Raw genomic sequence first — 17,344 nt, 5'->3', positions numbered from 1 at the left:
AAGGCCGTTCTAGAGAAAAGGGGAGAACCGACGCTGTAGCATCTTCCAAAGGAAAGGATGAAAACAAAATACTTTATATATCAAAATACCAAAACTACCAATAGTTACCAGGGGGCATAACAGGCGTAAGTATGAATACTAGGAAATATTGCCAGCTTATCGTCTGTCAAAGAACCAGCTGGTGCGTTTTGGGGCGGCGCTTGATGAGGATTCCTGTGCCTGGACGCTAGACAATGCAGAGTTGGACGGGCTGTCCGCTCCGCCTCCGCCACGGAGTGGTTTCGCTATTCTCGAACCTCCAAAGCCAAAGCCAGTTGAGTCAGAGGAAAGGCCTCGGGTAGAGCCAGCTTTGGCAGCTTCCAGGCGCTCCTTGACTGCGGTGAGTTGCGCCTCAAACCTGTAATGGGAGAAAGTTAGATTCGGCATTACCTTAGAACTATATAACAAACATAAAACGTACCTATGGTTCGCGGCCGTTAGTTTCTCCTGGCTCTCCTGGAGAAGAGTTTCCAGGCTCTCGATCCGCTCGTTTCTAGCTATCAGCTTTCGTTCAGCGATGGCAACCTCGCGCTTGAGGCTACCGTTCTGTTCCACTAGTTGGCGCTGTACGTGGGTAAGCTGTTCAAGGTTGCGCTCCAGGAATGCCATCTTCTTCTGCTGGGCGCGGTTGTTCGACGACTGCAGAACCTGCTTGTACTGCTCACGGGTTTCATCAAGAGAAATTTCAAGTTCGACAACCCGCTCACACCTATTCTGCAAGTCACGCATAAGAGACTTCTTCATGATATCAAAATCAGCAATCTGCTGCTGCAGAGTCTTGCTGTTGATGGTCGCCGTGCCTCCGGCGCTTACAGAGGAGCCGTTGGGCTGAGGGCGCGGTGTAGAGTCAGCAACTGACTGCCTTAGGCGGCGAAGCTCTTCGTCCCTAAGCGATAGTTCGTGCCTGAGATGCTCCATCGCCATCTTTTCTAGCTCGTTTCCGTCGGTATATGCTTTGCTGAGTTTCTCCTTGATCTCAGAGATGTCGGCCTCCCCAAGATGCTGCTCAAGGAGCTCGTCAACTTCTTGCTGAAGTGCAGCTATTTTATCCAACAGCTTTCCATCAAAGGAACCATGGAAGCCGTCTTCACGGTTGCTCATAGCGAGCTCGGCTTGCCTGATGACGCCTTGAGCTTCAACCAGGCTTCCTCGCAGTTCGACAAACTCGTCTGGAGAGACTGCTTCACCCGCGGAGCTTGTAGCATGGAGAGCGTCGACACGCTCGACCAACTGCCGTATCTTGCGCTCGTTCTCTGAGAACACGTCCACTTTCATATCAAACCCAGCCATCATCTTTGCCATGCGTTCTGCCTTCTTCTTGTCTTTCTCGTCAAGTGCTGCGCTCGTTTCCTTAGCGCGCATACGTACATCGAGAAGCTGTTGCTTGAGGTCATCCAGCTCCGCGGTAAGCTCGGAGTTAGCTTCCTTCAGGGTGTCCATGGTAATGGCTTGCTCCTTGCTTTCGTACGATACCTTCTCCAGCTGCATACGGAGCTCGTTAACGTCTGCATTAAGCTTCTCATTATCCTTGCCCGTCCTGATAGCATTTTCCTTGAGGATCTTGAGCTCCTCCTTTTTCTCTTGGACTTCCTTCTCAGCGTTGGCAATATATGTCTCCTTCTCTGCGAGTTGATCCTGTAACTCATTCTCACGCTTCAAAAACTCCTCTCTCTCGTCTCTTTCTAGAACGATGCTTGGTGTGCTTGATCTCTCGCCGAACCTCGAATCCGGTCTACTTGGAGTCTCTGACCGAGAAATATCAGACTGCAGTCGAGACGGGGTCCCAGGGCGGGTGGTACGGGAGTCCGCCTTCAGGTTGCCTACGGTGTCTGCCGACCTAAGGGTGGTCCATTTCTCCTTTGAGACATTTTCCCCGGTTCGCCAGACCTGGACTTCACTTTCCAGAGCAGAGATGTAGGTCTCGAAGGTTGTCACCTGGTTTTGGGCCTTCTTGAGAAGGTGTTTCAACTCTGCCGGACTCAATTCCTGGTTGATCTTCGCCTTATTCTTGATAGCTTTTGCTCTTCCACCAAATCGAAGGGTGCTGAGAGTTTCTGCGTCATTGTAGCTGCTCGGAGAACAATTGATAATCAGTGTTGTGCGGGAGTTTCCTCCTAAACTCTCTTGTAATATTCTGGTGAGCTTTGAATCTCGGTAGGGTATGTGCGTAGATTTCCCATCGGTAAGCGCGTTAATAACCATACCTAGAGCGCTCAGGCTCTTGTTGATCTTCTTCGCTTCCTCGAGAGTCTGTCCGCTGGCACCGGTCTTTCCTACTTTCTCACTACCCGCAAGATCGACGAGGAAGAGCTGGCCACTTTTGGCAGATCCGGTCTCGACGTTTTTCTGTGTAATGGTGATTACGAATATCGAGTGCGAACGAGAGGATTCCTGGTTCATATTTGTCGCTGCTACCGCTCTCGACGTATCACCGCGTCTCATTACCTCGAATACTTCCTGCACACTCGACACGTATATTTCCAGCAAGCCTTTGACATACACACCCCTTGACTTTTCCTCATGGACGGGGAGGTTATCATTTTGCGGCACCAACAAATCTCTTATCCGCTCCATGTAAATTTCCATGTAGCTGACCCGCACTGTGTATTCGATGTTGCCGGGGCTGGTCAGGATGCTGGTGAATATCTGCTCCACAATCCGAGGTATGATTCCCTTCCCGTCTGGATCATCAATATCAGATCCCATCATTGTGTAGGACTTTCCAGCACCAGTCTGGCCGTACGCAAACACGGTCCCGTTGTAGCCATTCATAATATCGTCGACGGTTGATCGGATAGAGAAGTCAAACACATTCGACTGTTTGGAGCTCATGTCAAATATCCGGTCGAAGGTAAAGGTGCTTGAAGCCTCTTTTGACTATTTACCCATACCCGTAGCCACAGTTAGCACTTACAAGCACTCGCCATGCCCATCTGTTTATCTTCAAGTTACACCGCCAACACAGAAATAGGAAGAGCATACGTTTATTCTGCATGTTTCTTCAGATTCAAAATCCACAATCGGTTCACCACCGTTCGCGATTTCTACCTTATTCTGTGGCCGAAACCGAGCAACGACTATGGCAAGCAAACGGCGCAAAAGTCAGCCTGTGCAAGCTCCCTGAGGGACAGTGGCCCACATACCCTTGATCGTGTTAAAACCTCCAGAGGCGCCGGAACTATTTATAGCAAGAAAACATTCTGTCAGCATGCCTTTCTCTCCTCCACTCTTTTGCTCTTCTCGGGGCTAGATATGTAGTGCGGTTTACTCACGCCATGGTGTCGCTTCTTTGAGGAGACGTCCTCGGCGACCTGGGATAACGAGAGGGGAGAGCCTGCAAGACAGCAAGTCAAACGGTATAATTTGTCCACAGACGGGGGAAAGTAAAAGATATAATTAGATATGATCGGTATGAACGCCTTACAATGCAACAGCAGTTGTTAATTTTTCTTTTTTGCTGACCGAAGAACTGGTAATAAAATATTTATTTATTTTCACGGGCTTTAAGGAGGTTGGCAGAAGGACCCACGTGAGTTTATCGCCAACAAGCGCGCAAATCTTCAACTTCAACACTTCGCGCTCTTCATTAACACTATCGAGTATGTATACATACATAGATATACACGTTGGAGGTTCTGATAAGCTAGGTTTACCCCTGAGTCAAATCACGGTTACAAACAATGGATTACTGTTACAGTTCCGGTTGATTCGAAAAAAAAAACAATGAAAATTTTATACACTCGCTTCTAGGTAACATGACGGTATCACGGGTAGATGGGAAAATAGATAGATTATATCACCCTCTCCAGTTCTTACTCGACCTTCTCTAGTCTCTGGACGACGATGGCTGTGGCGGCACCGCCTCCGTTGCAGATAGCCGCCAGGCCATACTGGCCAGGTTGAAGTTGGTGAAGGAGAGTGGTCAGGATACGGGAACCGGAGCTTCCAAGGGCGTGGCCGATAGAAATGGCACCTCCAACAGGGTTCACGCAGGCGTTCTCGAGGCCGAGGATCTACATGGGTGAAGAAGTTAGCATCCTGACTGAGAGGAGAAACGAGGGGAAAGAATAAAAGTGACATACCTTCTCGTTAGCCTTGATAACAGCAGCAAAGGCCTCGTTGAACTCCCAGACGGAGATCTGGTCCTTGGTAAGCCCGGCTCGCTCCAGGGCAATAGGCACTGCCTTTGCTGGGGCTACGGGGAAGTCGACAGGATCAATGGCGGCATCAGCATGGGAGACGATACGGGCTAGGACACGGTTCCCAGACCCGTACTCACGGGCGAGGGCTTCATTTGTGATGACGAGGGCAGAGGCGCCGTCGTTGAAGGTAGAGGCATTTCCGGCGGTAATTGTGCCGGTGCCGTCGCGGACAAAGGCAGGCTTCAAGTTGCGGATCTTATCCGCACGGAGATCCTCGAACCCTTCGTCCCTGGAGATGACAACCTCGCCCTTTCTGGACTTGACGGTGACTGGGGTGATTTCGTCGTCGAACTTGTTCTCCTTCCAGGCTGCTTGGGCACGTTCGTAGGACTGAATGGCATAGGCATCCTGCTGCTCCCTGGTGATGCCATGCTTCTTGGCCGTGTTCTCGGCACAGACGCCCATGTGAAACTGGTTGTAGACATCCCAGAGGCCGTCCTTGACTAGGCCATCCTCCAATTTCATGTCTCCAAACGGAGCCTGTTGGCTCGCGCGGGGGAGGTAGTAAGGAACGCGAGACATGTTCTCCATGCCACCAGCGACCTGGGCCTCGGCGAGACCGAGCTGGATGTTCTGTGCGGCCATCACGACGGCCTTCATACCTGAGGCGCAGACCTTGTTGATGGTGACGGCTTCAACAGTGGTGGGGAGTCCGGCGAAGATGGACGCCTGTCTCGCAGGAGCCTGTCCAACCGACCCCTGGAGGACGTTGCCCATGTAGACATCAGTGATCTTCTCGACGGGGACCTTGGATTTGCTGATGGCCGCCTTTATTGCCTCCGCACCAAGCTTCGGCGCTGGGACTGTGGTGAAGGGACCATTAAACTAGTAGCAGGTAAACTGTTTAGCACAGGTACAGACAGCCTCGCATGTCAATCGGCTCACCTTGGCTGTTGGTGTCCTTGCAGCCCCGAGGATATATGCATCCTGGATTGCTTTTCGAAGAGCGTTGGATGTGCTGAAATGCCTCTTGACCTGTCCGAGTCTCTGTGCCGAACCGCGGCCGGCAATGTCGGCCAGTCTGGAAGTACGCTGCATGCTGAAGTTGGCGGACGAGAATATCAGAAGGGCTGTAGCTCCGTAAATCTCGATTTCAGCTGTGTATATTGAGTAAGGAAAGACAGACGACGACGACGACGATGCAAGCGTGTAAACCGAACCCTCGACTTCTCGTCCTTTTCGTCTTTGTTGCCCGCCGGGAGAAACTCGGGAGTTTTATTTCCCGTTTGGTCTAAGCTCCAAAAGCCGAAACTACCCGCTAACCACGTGAATATTTCCTCGGCTCTCGGTTCCGCCTTCCGAAGATGACTCGGCATCACATGATATGTTCGCTCCTGGATAAAGAGTAAATCCGGAATTAGTCAGCGTGGCCATCATTAGTCATCTTTTCGAAACTCCTCAACAAGCACAAAGAAGAAACGAACAGAAGAAGAAGAAGAAGAAGCTCGCGTGGACAGTTGAATGGGAATTTAAGAAAACAGAGCAAAAAAAAGCCCATCTTCAACCTTCAGGCTTCCCGACTCGCTTCTACCTTCGAAACGTTTTCTCCTGTAACGTTTGGCCTCTTATCCTCCTTGCCCACGAGGGAGAACAAGTTACCGCCGTCACGACTTGGATAACCGCCAGAGTCATTTTCTCTACTGTCTCGATCTTTCTCCTCGCCATGTCTACCTCCGCCCGTCGCCGCCTGATGAGGGACTTCAAGGTAAGCTCATGCTTGAGCCTGGATGAGCTTTTCCTCTGCTGCTGGTCTTGATGCTGACCTCATTTTTGTCTTTGCTCCTTACAGCGGATGCAGACTGACCCTCCCGCTGGCGTGTCCGCTTCCCCCATTGCCGATAATGTCATGACCTGGTATGGTTTATGGTTACTATGGTGTCTATCCAGATAGGAGTAAGCTAATGGCTATATTCAGGAATGCCGTCATCATTGGACCCGCCGACACTCCGTTTGAGGATGGGACGTTCCGCCTAGTGATGCATTTTGAGGAGCAATACCCGAACAAACCCCCGGGCGTCAAGTTCGTCAGCCAGATGTTTCATCCGAATGTATATGGCACCGGAGAGTTGTGCCTGGACATCCTGCAGAATCGCTGGAGCCCAACCTACGATGTTGCCGCCATCCTAACCAGCATTCAGAGGTACTGACCCCATCCCTTCCCTTGCTTATAACCATGCTCCATAGTTCGTGACCACTCACCTTTATGTCCTGCCAATAGCTTATTAAACGATCCCAACACATCATCTCCTGCCAATGTTGAGGCTTCTAACCTCTACAAGGACAACCGTCGGGAGTACACCAAACGTGTTCGTGAGACTGTCGAGAAGAGCTGGGAGGACTAGCTCCCCAGCTTCCTTGAGCCCATGCAACTCTGCCTACCAACCGAAGACCCGTCTTGCCTGTCATTCCTGTCTTTTCACTTGTTAGATCCTTCACTATACAACATTCCCCTTACATCTCCCCTACCATACACCAACCATTCATATGAAAGATTCCCCTCCGTACAAGCTCTCTATGTTCGTTCCTTTTTTTCTCTTTTGTTCGCTATGCACAGCGTTGGGGTTATGGCGTTGAGTGCTTTTTATGTTATATACTTTTTATCCCTCAATATATACCCTTATTGTCAACTTCCTACCTACCTAGACGCGCTATCCACATAGAAGTCCTAGCCCCTCCTGACAACCACAGGTTGAAAATGAATGACAGTCGATGCAAAAGGGCGTCGATTCCATTAAAATGCATACTTTAGTCTCAAGCACCCATCCAAAAAATGCACGGCTAGTTACCTCTCACATGGCTACTGTTTAAGTCTACAGATAACGCCTCGCAAAATAACATATGTAACTACAAATTGTTTAGTGTACATCCATATCGATATAGCAGACTAACTGAAGCTGAAAAACGAGGAACCGGCTCAGAGGAGGTTTGCCTGCTTTTCACGAGGCAGTCCTGTTGCCTCCACCACACCAGCATTTGATGTCCCCTTCTCTTTCAACTTGAACTAGAACATTCATTCCTCTCTCACTCAGGTAAGAGGCCACACGAGCATGGACATCCGACAAATCCGAATTTTTTGAGGCGATTATATGTATGACGCCGAGAACACGCCTGTGGCTACTCTGCTCGTGCTCCGAATGGCTATGCGCGTGGCCATGGCTGTGGGAATGAGTTTCAGAGTGGGAATGGGAGTTACAGCTGTGGTTTGATAAGTTATGGCTCCCTCCATGATCATGCCAATGGTCATGGTTATGGCCGTGATGACTGCGATGAGTGTGGCCGTGACTATGATCATGATGTTTATGGTTATGGTCGTGAACAGTATCGTCCAGCCAAAACTTTGGGACCGTATACCCAACCACCCCTCGCATAACACTAACACTAGCAAGTGTGTCGCGAAGACTGTACTCAACATCTGCTGGCAGCGCAAGAAGTAAAGTTTTCGATGTGCTGATAACAAGTGGGATAGCTGACGCAAAGATTAGAATAGCGATGAGGCATGAAGCGATCGGGTCAAATCCGGACCAGCCGAAAAAGTGCACAAGTATTGTTGAGGAAACCACTGCTACCGATCCGAGGGCATCAGCAAGAATATGCAAAAATATGCCGTGCATGTTTTCGTTCCCATGTCCATGGTCATGATCGTGGCCACCATGACCATGACCATGATGTGCATGGTCAAATGCAAATATCCCAACCAGGTTGACAACGAGACCAAGCGAGCTGACGATAAAAAGGTCGCCAATTCTATGCACTTCACTGCCAGACATCAGCCTCTCGACAGCCTCGTATACAATTTCAATACTTATAATCCTGTACAATTGTCAGTTTTTGACAGGTTATGTAGAAGGGACTTCTCAACCCGAGCTTACATCAAAAATACCCCATTCCCAAACCCAGCAAGCGTGTCGATTTTCCCGTATCCATAGGGGAAGCGGGAGCTGGGAGGCCACTTGCTCATAACAGCAGCGGCCAGACCAACAGCAAGGGCAAAGCAGTCAAACAACATATGGATACTATCGCTCAATAATCCCAAGGAGCCAGTGACGATGCCATATGTAAGCTGGACCATCATAAATACCAGATTAAGACTATAGGCTCATGTCAGCAGGATTACACACTATCACCAGATTGAAAAACTGACTTCATAAAGTAAAAAATCCGGCGCGAATCTCTCTCTTTTAAAATTGCATGTAGGAAGGGCCAATGTTCACACGTCCGTAGAAGCCATAAGGTTATTCTTGAAGGTTTCTTTTCTGCTTTTTCATGTGAGTGGCTATGTCCTTGCGCCATTTTACCGTCAGCAAAGGATGATAACCCAGCAAGACCAAAGCGAATTGCTTGTAAGGGTACATTATGGGTGTGGGACACTGCCAATGTAGCTAAAATCACAGCACTAGCACCAGATATAAGGCTAGGTAGATTGGGTCTCCCATCAGCGTGAGCTCCAGTTATTAGCCGAGATAATGCTATGCATAGACCAACGAGGAGGATAGAAAGTGACGATAAAGGCATGGGAGAGAAACTGTCTGTTAAAAAAGCAATCAACATGACTAGTGCTCCAAGGATCATCCCAATGACAAGGTTCACCGTGGCCGCGTCGTCAATGTTATTCTTCCCAGAAGCAAACTTTTCATCCACAGTAGCATTGACAGACGTCGATAGAGGAGTGGATGCTGAAATCACCCAAGTAAGGATAAGAGCGAAATACCCCTTACATGGTGTAATGGGGTCCGAAGAGGATAGATAAACAGTATCCAAGGCTGCCATTGCAATAATAAACAGGGTCGAGATCTTCCTCTGCTTAAAGATGTGAGTTATCGTTGCCAACATATTGTTAGATCTAGAGCCAGCTGGCACATCAGCCGAAAGGCGAAGAAGTAACACAGCGACCACGACATCAAATCCAACCATGAAAGAAGCGTAGAACAGCAAGCTCATCCATAACGCCATTCGTAAGCCATCATAGAGATTTGAACCGTTCGCTTGGGCAGGAGTAGCCTTCCTACGTCCAGGCCGTAACTTCTCATATATGCCTTGCAGTAGCAGGGCCACTGCTACATAGGCACAGGAAACAAGTAAAGGGCTTAGTGCTAGCCTATGAGAATATAACTTCTCGGTACTCTTAGCCCGTGCGTTTGCTCGACCAGCACTAATAGAAGTAAGAAAGTACGAAGCCACGAATGGCAGTGCTGTGAGTACACCTGAGATCATGGACCACCCCAATCCTTCGAAGCTAATATTATAATCAGTTAGGCCTGTTTTAACAAAAATGAATATTTAGAAATATGGGTTGAACAAAACATACCTGGTGTGAGAATGTTCATGTTGCCCGGAAGATAACTGCGCATGTAGCTGCCCATCAGTTATAGAACCAAGAGAGAAGCCATCCTGCGATGCAGAGGGCCTCTGATAGTGATATTCGCCCGAAGTAACTCCTCCATTTGGTATGTTCATCGAGCCAAGACCCTGTTTCTCGGTGTATTGAGCAGGGGGGTCTTCTTTGGCGGAATTTGAGAGATAGAGTGGTGCCTGTACGTTCTGCGATGGCATTGAGGCTCCTATGTACGGCGAGACCTGCTGAGAATTGTCGTTGATCGAGTGGCCATGATTTCTCTTATGGCCCCGTCCGCGATGAGACCTCCCACCACGGACGCCATTCATGGCAGGTGAAATTGGTGCGGCAGCCGACATCCCCCATTATCCCATAAGCTTGTCCGGTCGAGGTACCTAGTCCATCGCCACACGCAATGCGATGGAATAGCTCAATGAAATAGATAATAGTCAGGAGAAGGGGAAGTTGGTCAAAATGTCTCGCTCGCTGGCGGCTCGCAGATCCGATGGGGCCAAATAAGGTATTACAAGTTGGGGCTGGTAGGCAGTTGGTTAGTTCAATAATCTCCCAAATCTTAGACACCATGGTATAGCAGTAGACAACTAACAGCAAGTCAGATCCCCTCGTCGTCGTCGTCGTCGTCGTCTCACTCGCTTGTCGATTATAGGGCGAAGTGGCCACTACAACCTTCTCAGGGGTTTTTTCGGTCGTCGCTCGTATGGGTTTATCGGCAGCTTATGTCAGCAAATGAAGCTTATCTACCCGCCTCACGCCTTACCCTAAGAAGCTAGCTCTCTTTCCGGAATATTATTAATGCGGATTTGGATACGCTTAGTAATTATGGATATGGCTTGAAAAACAGAAAATGTTCATGTTGATAAGGATTAATTAGGAAGCTAGATATAACCGGAGAGAATCTTTGGGCTTCTCTGGTTAAAAGACGATGCTTTTGATACTGGTACTCTGCATTCTTGTCATTATTATCTCCTCAGCGGTTGTGCTTCAGCTGTTGCCCTCGCAAAATGGAGAGGTCAGCCAATCGCCCAAGTCTCCCGATGCAGTGTCAGTTCAGATCGTGGTTCTAGGGGATATCGGACATAGCCCACGGATGCAATGCCATGCACTTAGCATCGCACGACATGGTGGCCGTGTCTTTCTTATAGGTTACCTCAGTATGCTCGATTCAGTTGTTCTATAAGAGAGTGACCAAATTTGCCAACATGCTGAGTCTTTTGCAGATTCCACCCCCAGCCAGGAGCTCCTGGAGCATCCTCGTATATCAATCGTGGCATTGCCATCCCCCCCAGCGTTTCTACAGGTCACAAACAAGCTTCTCTTTCCTGTTGCTGCCGTCGTAAAGGCTCTGCAACAAACATGGCACCTGTGGGCAGCACTCGCTTATCATACAGAGCCTGCAAAATGGATGTTAGTACAGGTAAGCATCTCCGCTGTCAGGCATGCTGTCCGGTTGCCACTGCTTCATGTGTATATCTTCGCCACCGTCAGTCGGACAAGGCCTAGTCTTGTTCCGTAGAATCAACCTACTAAGAACTGGTCCATCTATATTGTTAAAACACCGGCAGAACCCACCTGCAGTGCCAACTATCGCAGTCGCACAGCTAGTCTGTCGTCTCCGGAATACCCGTCTTATTATAGATTGGCATAATTTCGGATATTCCATCCTTGCGTTGAAGCTTGGAACTGCCCATCCCATGGTCAGGCTAATGGCATGGCATGAACACTCGTTCTCCCATTTTGCTACCGCCCACTTTTGCGTCAGCAACGCGATGGCGCGGGTATTATGTGAGCAAGTGAAAATTACGAATCCCCCTTTGGTGCTCCATGATCGGCCTCCAGCTGTATTCCACCCTATTCTTGGGGAGAAAGAGCGTCTTGCGGCTTTGTCTTCTTTGCCTGAAACCAGCACAGCTGCTGAAGACATCATCTATGGTCGATGCGGGCTTCTAGTCAGTTCAACTTCTTGGACGCCGGATGAGGACTTTTCCATCCTACTTGATGCTCTCTGTCAGTATTCTACCCTGGCAAGATCGTCGAACCTGAGCCTTCCATCTCTCCTCGTTATCATAACAGGAAAAGGTCCCCAAAAGGGAATGTATCTCTCCCAAATTGCTCAGTTAGAAGCAGAGGGGAAACTCTTCAATGTGTCCATAAAAGCTGCTTGGCTTACATTCGAAAATTACGCTCGATTGCTTGCCTGTGCCTCATTGGGAGTCTGCTTACATACCAGTAGCAGCGGTGTCGACCTACCAATGAAGGTTGTTGATATGTTTGGTGCTGGACTCCCCGTTATTGGCTGGGATCGGTATGAAGCCTGGCCCGAACTTGTCACCGAGGGTGTCACTGGAATGGGATTTGATAGTGCTGAGAGGTTGGTCGAGCTCCTCAAGAGGTTACTCAGCGGGGACGGAAGTGACCTAAAACTTCTACGGGAGGGAGCTATCCGAGAAAGCAAACATCGCTGGGATGGGACATGGGACCCCATTGCTGGAAAGCTCCTAGGGCTTGTTACCTGACTTAGCCTCCTGATTCGATTTATCCTATAATATTACATTATATCTGGCCACTTCTCTACGGGTCTCACTCCTCTAGCCCAGTATACATATACAAGACATGTAGGGCGCCCGGTTGTACTTCGACGCCGTCAAGTTGATTAAAGGTAGTTATCGCTCAAAAACTGTCATGCCACGCAGCATGCGCCCACCAAGCCCACATCACATGGCATTCCAACATCAAAGCATATAAGTAGTGCAGCGACCAGAGATGACGAGCGTCATCACTGTGTATGATCTTTTGGTCGAATGGCATATGCTGTATCATCGCTGCCGGCATAGTCGGCTTTACAAGAGTGCTGAAAGCTTCAGTCTCAATATGTGGTACCCACTCACTCCGTGCGGTAATGGGCACACTTTTTTCTATATCACTATCACCACTTGTAAAAGATGTAAGACCTCGATGATGAGTCTGTCCCCAGCTGCAACTGTACCTGTTCCACAGACCCCGCTGCCGACGGGTTCAGCTATCGCTGATACCACAAGATTGTTAACAGCACTGCGGCGAAGGATCAACGAGCCCACGCTGGCGGGAAGGACTTGACGGTAGTCACGCGTGAGTCCGTACCGAGCCGCAATACTGAGGAGTTGGAGGTATGAATCGAATATGACAGGATGAAGGTGGTAGAATTGCTCATCTCCATGCCAATTGTTGCGGACTTGGGCGTGAGCAACTCGTGCGCCGGTCGTCGCCGTCGTGACGCGTTCGAGACTCGTAAAATGGTGGCCATAGTCAATGCTCTCACGGCGCATCGTATTGTACCAACTTTTACTGGAAACTTTACGCAGTAGGTCTTCCTGCATAGCGCCATTACGCATAGCATTTTTTTCTTCCCGAGCAAGAATCTCGCCGGAGCAGTGTTTTATCCAGATGCGTCCGTTGTGTGATGCGATGCTGAACTCCCACCAGTCACTGTCCAGTGAATCTGTTAGACGGAGGCGATGAAAAGAGGTCACAAGCTCTTTGGGAGAGTTTTCGTTGAGAACCAAGGCGGTGGGCACGACAACATTTCGAAGCTCAACCGCTTCTTCGATACCGGTGATCTGACGGATAGCCTCCGCCGCCATGGCGACGTACCCGGCGAAGGGGAAGATGATATCTGCGTTGATCTTATGGTCACGTATCCATGGAGCATTCTCAATGTGCAGCAAGTTCCGCCACACCGGCTCAAGGTCTGTCGTGTCAGGGACCTTTGCACCCAAAAGATCATGGTGTGGGTATTTACGCATGCGCCACTCACGAGCGATGCGGGATTCGCTCCAGTGACTACGATGATGGTCCCAGGAGTAAGAGGGCAGACCTGAGAGGGCGTTGCCAGCCGGCATCAAATCCTGAAGATTGAAGGGCACATGCTGGACAAAGAGTTGCCCAAGAGCTGACAGCCAGTTTTCGGCACTGTTATTTCGTCGGGTCAAAGTCGAAATGTATCATGCGCTGCTGGATTTATGGGTGATAATTTGACGAAGGGGTCCGGCCAAGGCGGCATGGGGGCCAACTTCAAGGAAAATCGGCGTGGAGGGGCCAGCGTGCTGTTTAATGGCGGAGCTTACTGCCGATGTGAACAACACAGGGCGCTCCAAGTTGGTCTGCCGGTATATGGGTCCAAATCTACTGCTCGCGGCGGGGACGAGCAACTCTCCTTCAACGCTTAGAAGAATGGAACAGTGTGCACCTTGCCCACAACGCCGGCGTTGGTCATGGCCGCGTGGTATTCAGCCCCAATTTCTTCCATATGTGGCGAGTGATACGCTTTATCAACTTTGAGTATGGTGGCTAGAACTCCAGGTACCGACTTCTTGATGCGGTCGACCGTCTCTATCAACGGACCTGCATCTCCCGATATGGTTACGCTGTTTGGCGCGTTGTCACAGGCGAGCACCACGCCGGGGACGAGATGCTTCCTGGCAGCCTCCCAACTCATGCCCAAAGCTGCCATAGCGCCCTTGCGACTGCGATGCTTGGTTACTGCTAGCCCACGCGGGAAAGACACAATGATAGCGTCGCGGGCGCTGAGGCCACCAGCGGCGTATGCGGCAGCAATCTCGCCGCTGGAGTGGCCTCGCTGGTGACCTCGAGAAGCATGCGCTGCTGGGGATCAAGTGTCTCAACTTCGCCGCGAGGCATGGAGAAGAAGGACGTGTCGAGCGCGGCCAGGTCATTGGTGGAGTCGAGAAAGTATCCCCGCCGAGAAATGACGCTGCCTGGCTTCTTGTCCGGCGAATGGAAGGCGGAGATGTTGTAGCGGGAGGGTGGGACCGGCCCGCGTGGAGAAAGGCCCACAGCTCCGAGGGGGGGTGGATGGATGCCCCCTGGCAGTCGACATGCCATGCCACAGGCTGGAAGGGCGGCGATGGTTTTGGAGTCGTGTCGATGCTGTCAATGTGTCCATTGCATTGGTGTAGATGCCATTGACCCCCTTCGCACCCATGGTCAGGTCGTCTTGGCCAAGTTTATGCGGAGGCCTATCCTTCCCCTTGGCGTGACCGTTCATAATGGTCTGAATTTCTCAAGCGGAGGTAACTGTTTACTGGCGGGAATGGCTAATGCTTGACCTGTACCATCGGCCGTTCTTGGGCACATGAGAGTCTCTGGGCAGTGTCTGGATTTGTAGATGGCAAAGCTCATGCTAAGTACTTAATGGCGAGTTTTCGAGCCTCGAGCACGCATACTGTTGCAGAAGGGCATTGTGAAGTGGACATGCTTCTGACTTCATGAGTAAGGCCAGCATGCTGAGTGTCTGAACGGTCTGGCGGTTTACCGTGTCGAAATTATGCTTATTATGTCTTACTGTACGGACGCATTTTTAATATTAGTAAGATCTTTACATATCAGTCAGAACGCGAGGCTGATCAAGGAGAACAGGCAACCAAGTTTCCAGAAAGATTGAAGTAGCGGGACGTCCCCTCGAGGAACTTTCGAAAGAACCTTCGAACTTTGCTTCCGAACCACACAGTTTTTGACTTTTGCGACACTGCCTGCTAGATGGAAAAGGTTGAGAGCCGCGATGACCGTGCTGCGTCGCAGACGGAGCCGGGTTCCAATGAGATACGGGAAGACGGTGTCACAAAGCCACAGGGGAAACATTATTCCTTCTACTTGTCAATACTTATGCTGGCTTCGATCTCTCTGATTGTGGCTTGGGATGTCACAGCTCTATCTTTGGCTTTACCTGTGAGTCTGAGTAAGCATTGCAGCATTTAACTGTTGACGGCGACACCTGACTATGAATAGGTCATCGCCGGCCAGCTACATGGAACAAACTTCCAATCATTTTGGGCTAGCTTAGCCTTCACCCTCGGGATTGCCGTCACTCAGCCTATCTATGCCAGTATCTCGGACGTGGTGGGCCGCAAACATGTTCTCTACGCCTCCATCGTCCTCTTCGGCATCGGATCTATTGTCTTTGCTACCGCAACAGATATGAACATTATTGTCGCTGGCCGGCTGATCAAAGGTCTTGGTGCTGGCGGGCTAGACGTATTACAAACTATCATCCTTTGCGATATCACAACCCTGAAGGAGCGGCCGCGATGGCTAGGAGTCCTGTCCCTGGCCAATGCGGTGGGAGCTGTCACCGGGCCGTTTATTGGAGGCGTGTTTGCCGAGAAGGTTGGATGGCAATGGCTTGGCTGGGTCAATCTGATGACAGTAAGCATCGCTGGTGTGCTGGCATTCTTCTTTCTTCACTTGATGCCTATCGAGGGTGACATTAAAGACAAGATGAGAAAGCTTGACTGGGCTGGATTTGCTCTTTTCGCAGTCATTGGTACTGCTATATCACTGCCGTTAAGCTGGGCTAATATGCCGTATGCTTGGGCATCTTGGCAGACTCTTGTTCCTCTCATTATTGGAGTATTACTCATCATCCCGCTTGGGTTTATTGAGAAGAGGGCGGAAGTACCCATGATTCCATATCAGATCTTCGACAACATCTCTATAATCACAGGGACTGTGACTGGAACAATATACGGCTCATTATTGAACCCTATAGTCCTTTATCTTCCGCTTTTCTTTCAGGCGGTATATCTCGAAACTCCTATTGAAGCCGCCAAGTCGACTCTACCGCTCTGCTGTCTAGTCGTGGCAACAAGCGTCATCGTGTCGATGCTAATAGATTGGAGTCGAAAGTACCGCATCGCGGTGTGGGTAGGCTGGATTGTTATAACGATATTCCTGGGCCTAAGCTACACTATTGGCCCTGATAGCGGTAGAGCTCGCACTTATGCCTTCCAAGCCCTCCTCGGTGTTGGTCTTGGCACGGTTCTAGTCTCAACCCAGATATCAGTCCTGGCGAGCGTTAGGAGGGTCGATGACCACGGGCTTGCCTCTGGGATGCTTGTCACTACGCGTTTCATAGGCTCCCTACTAGGCTTAGCTATCTGTTCGACCATCTTCAACTCGATGTTCGCAAAAGGTCTCTCCTCGTTCAAAGGTAACCTACCTGAACAACTTGCAGCACTGGAAGATGCAAGCCAAGCTGTGGGATTCATCCCACGACTAAGGGAGGTTCACGTGTCAGAGGATATCATGCATGTCGTGACGGGTGCGTATAAGGATGCTTTCCAGACTATCTGGGTGGTATTGACTGCCTTTTCGGCTTTGGGAGCGATACTCTCTGTGATGACTAGAGAGTACTCTCTGGAGAAAGACGATGTTGGTCGACAAGGGTTCAAAGCACCGTCGTCCAAGTAGCTCATTATAGATGTGCATAATGTTGAATTTCGTCTTGAAGAGATATAACCGGCCCCGCCATCTGAACGAGAAACCGCCTGCTTAACTATAATATAAAGCTATAACCACCTAGATAAAGCAAATAATGTGGTGGAATACGTGTAAACCCAGTTGCGTGAGCGTGAGTGAGATAGTGGAAGATGATGTACGTCCGTGACGTGCAGGATCCAGGGATGAAGTCGTGAAGTCCTATATCAAATATATCAAGTATCTGTGTGTATGTGTAGAATCTGCTAGCTGCATATGTATGAAAAGGGGTAAACCCGGCCGGAACAACGTATGTCCGGCTGAGTTATCGAGGCAAATTTTATTATACTAGATATTTAACAGTATAACCCCCATAGTAACGTTTTACCCCCCCCATATAACTAGTGGTATAATAATAGATGGGCAGGGAGCATATACAAGAAGAGCTCGATAAAACTAAGTAGGCCAGGCCTTATATAATGATTACATGTACGTTGATTGA

The 17,344-nt window shown here is 49.8% G+C and overlaps 7 protein-coding genes across 7 annotated transcripts; 3 read left to right on the top strand and 4 right to left on the bottom strand.

Annotated features, from left to right (window-relative positions):
* Positions 1-156: 156 nt before the first annotated feature.
* Positions 157-3,249, bottom strand: MCYG_07149 (kinesin heavy chain; the record flags this gene model as incomplete). The annotated part of the gene is made up of 4 exons (XM_002845139.1): positions 157-397; positions 461-2,916; positions 3,022-3,116; positions 3,183-3,249. 4 exons carry the CDS (start codon positions 3,247-3,249, stop codon positions 157-159), a joined length of 2,859 nt encoding a protein of 952 aa, XP_002845185.1.
* Positions 3,250-3,851: 602 nt separating this feature from the next.
* On the bottom strand, positions 3,852-5,279 carry MCYG_07148 (acetyl-CoA acetyltransferase; the record flags this gene model as incomplete). Its single annotated transcript, XM_002845138.1, has 3 exons — positions 3,852-4,052; positions 4,122-5,066; positions 5,127-5,279. 3 exons carry the CDS (start codon positions 5,277-5,279, stop codon positions 3,852-3,854), a joined length of 1,299 nt encoding a protein of 432 aa, XP_002845184.1.
* Positions 5,280-5,904: 625 nt separating this feature from the next.
* Positions 5,905-6,583, top strand: MCYG_07147 (ubiquitin-conjugating enzyme E2 2; the record flags this gene model as incomplete). The annotated part of the gene is made up of 4 exons (XM_002845137.1): positions 5,905-5,946; positions 6,031-6,095; positions 6,157-6,381; positions 6,460-6,583. The coding sequence occupies 4 exons, from the start codon at positions 5,905-5,907 to the stop codon at positions 6,581-6,583; spliced, it is 456 nt and encodes a 151-aa protein (XP_002845183.1).
* Positions 6,584-7,177: 594 nt separating this feature from the next.
* On the bottom strand, positions 7,178-9,932 carry MCYG_07146 (CDF zinc transporter; the record flags this gene model as incomplete). Its single annotated transcript, XM_002845136.1, has 5 exons — positions 7,178-8,051; positions 8,111-8,329; positions 8,788-8,914; positions 8,957-9,474; positions 9,547-9,932. The coding sequence occupies 5 exons, from the start codon at positions 9,930-9,932 to the stop codon at positions 7,178-7,180; spliced, it is 2,124 nt and encodes a 707-aa protein (XP_002845182.1).
* A 584-nt stretch (positions 9,933-10,516) lies between these two features.
* Positions 10,517-12,107, top strand: MCYG_07145 (chitobiosyldiphosphodolichol beta-mannosyltransferase; the record flags this gene model as incomplete). The annotated part of the gene is made up of 3 exons (XM_002845135.1): positions 10,517-10,745; positions 10,812-11,008; positions 11,157-12,107. The coding sequence occupies 3 exons, from the start codon at positions 10,517-10,519 to the stop codon at positions 12,105-12,107; spliced, it is 1,377 nt and encodes a 458-aa protein (XP_002845181.1).
* Positions 12,108-12,261: 154 nt separating this feature from the next.
* Positions 12,262-14,769, bottom strand: MCYG_07144 (polyketide synthase; the record flags this gene model as incomplete). Its single annotated transcript, XM_002845134.1, has 8 exons — positions 12,262-12,474; positions 12,525-13,496; positions 13,607-13,689; positions 13,711-13,791; positions 13,822-14,093; positions 14,135-14,517; positions 14,558-14,649; positions 14,673-14,769. The coding sequence occupies 8 exons, from the start codon at positions 14,767-14,769 to the stop codon at positions 12,262-12,264; spliced, it is 2,193 nt and encodes a 730-aa protein (XP_002845180.1).
* Positions 14,770-14,923: 154 nt separating this feature from the next.
* On the top strand, positions 14,924-16,836 carry MCYG_07143 (conserved hypothetical protein; the record flags this gene model as incomplete). The annotated part of the gene is made up of 3 exons (XM_002845133.1): positions 14,924-14,956; positions 15,127-15,315; positions 15,376-16,836. The coding sequence occupies 3 exons, from the start codon at positions 14,924-14,926 to the stop codon at positions 16,834-16,836; spliced, it is 1,683 nt and encodes a 560-aa protein (XP_002845179.1).
* Between the last annotated feature and the right edge of the window lie 508 nt (positions 16,837-17,344).

This window comes from Microsporum canis, genomic scaffold (genome assembly GCF_000151145.1).
Source record: "Microsporum canis CBS 113480 supercont1.6 genomic scaffold, whole genome shotgun sequence".
NCBI classification, from domain to species: Eukaryota; Fungi; Ascomycota; class Eurotiomycetes; order Onygenales; family Arthrodermataceae; genus Microsporum; species Microsporum canis.
This window is presented reverse-complemented; position numbering and strand designations above follow the sequence as displayed.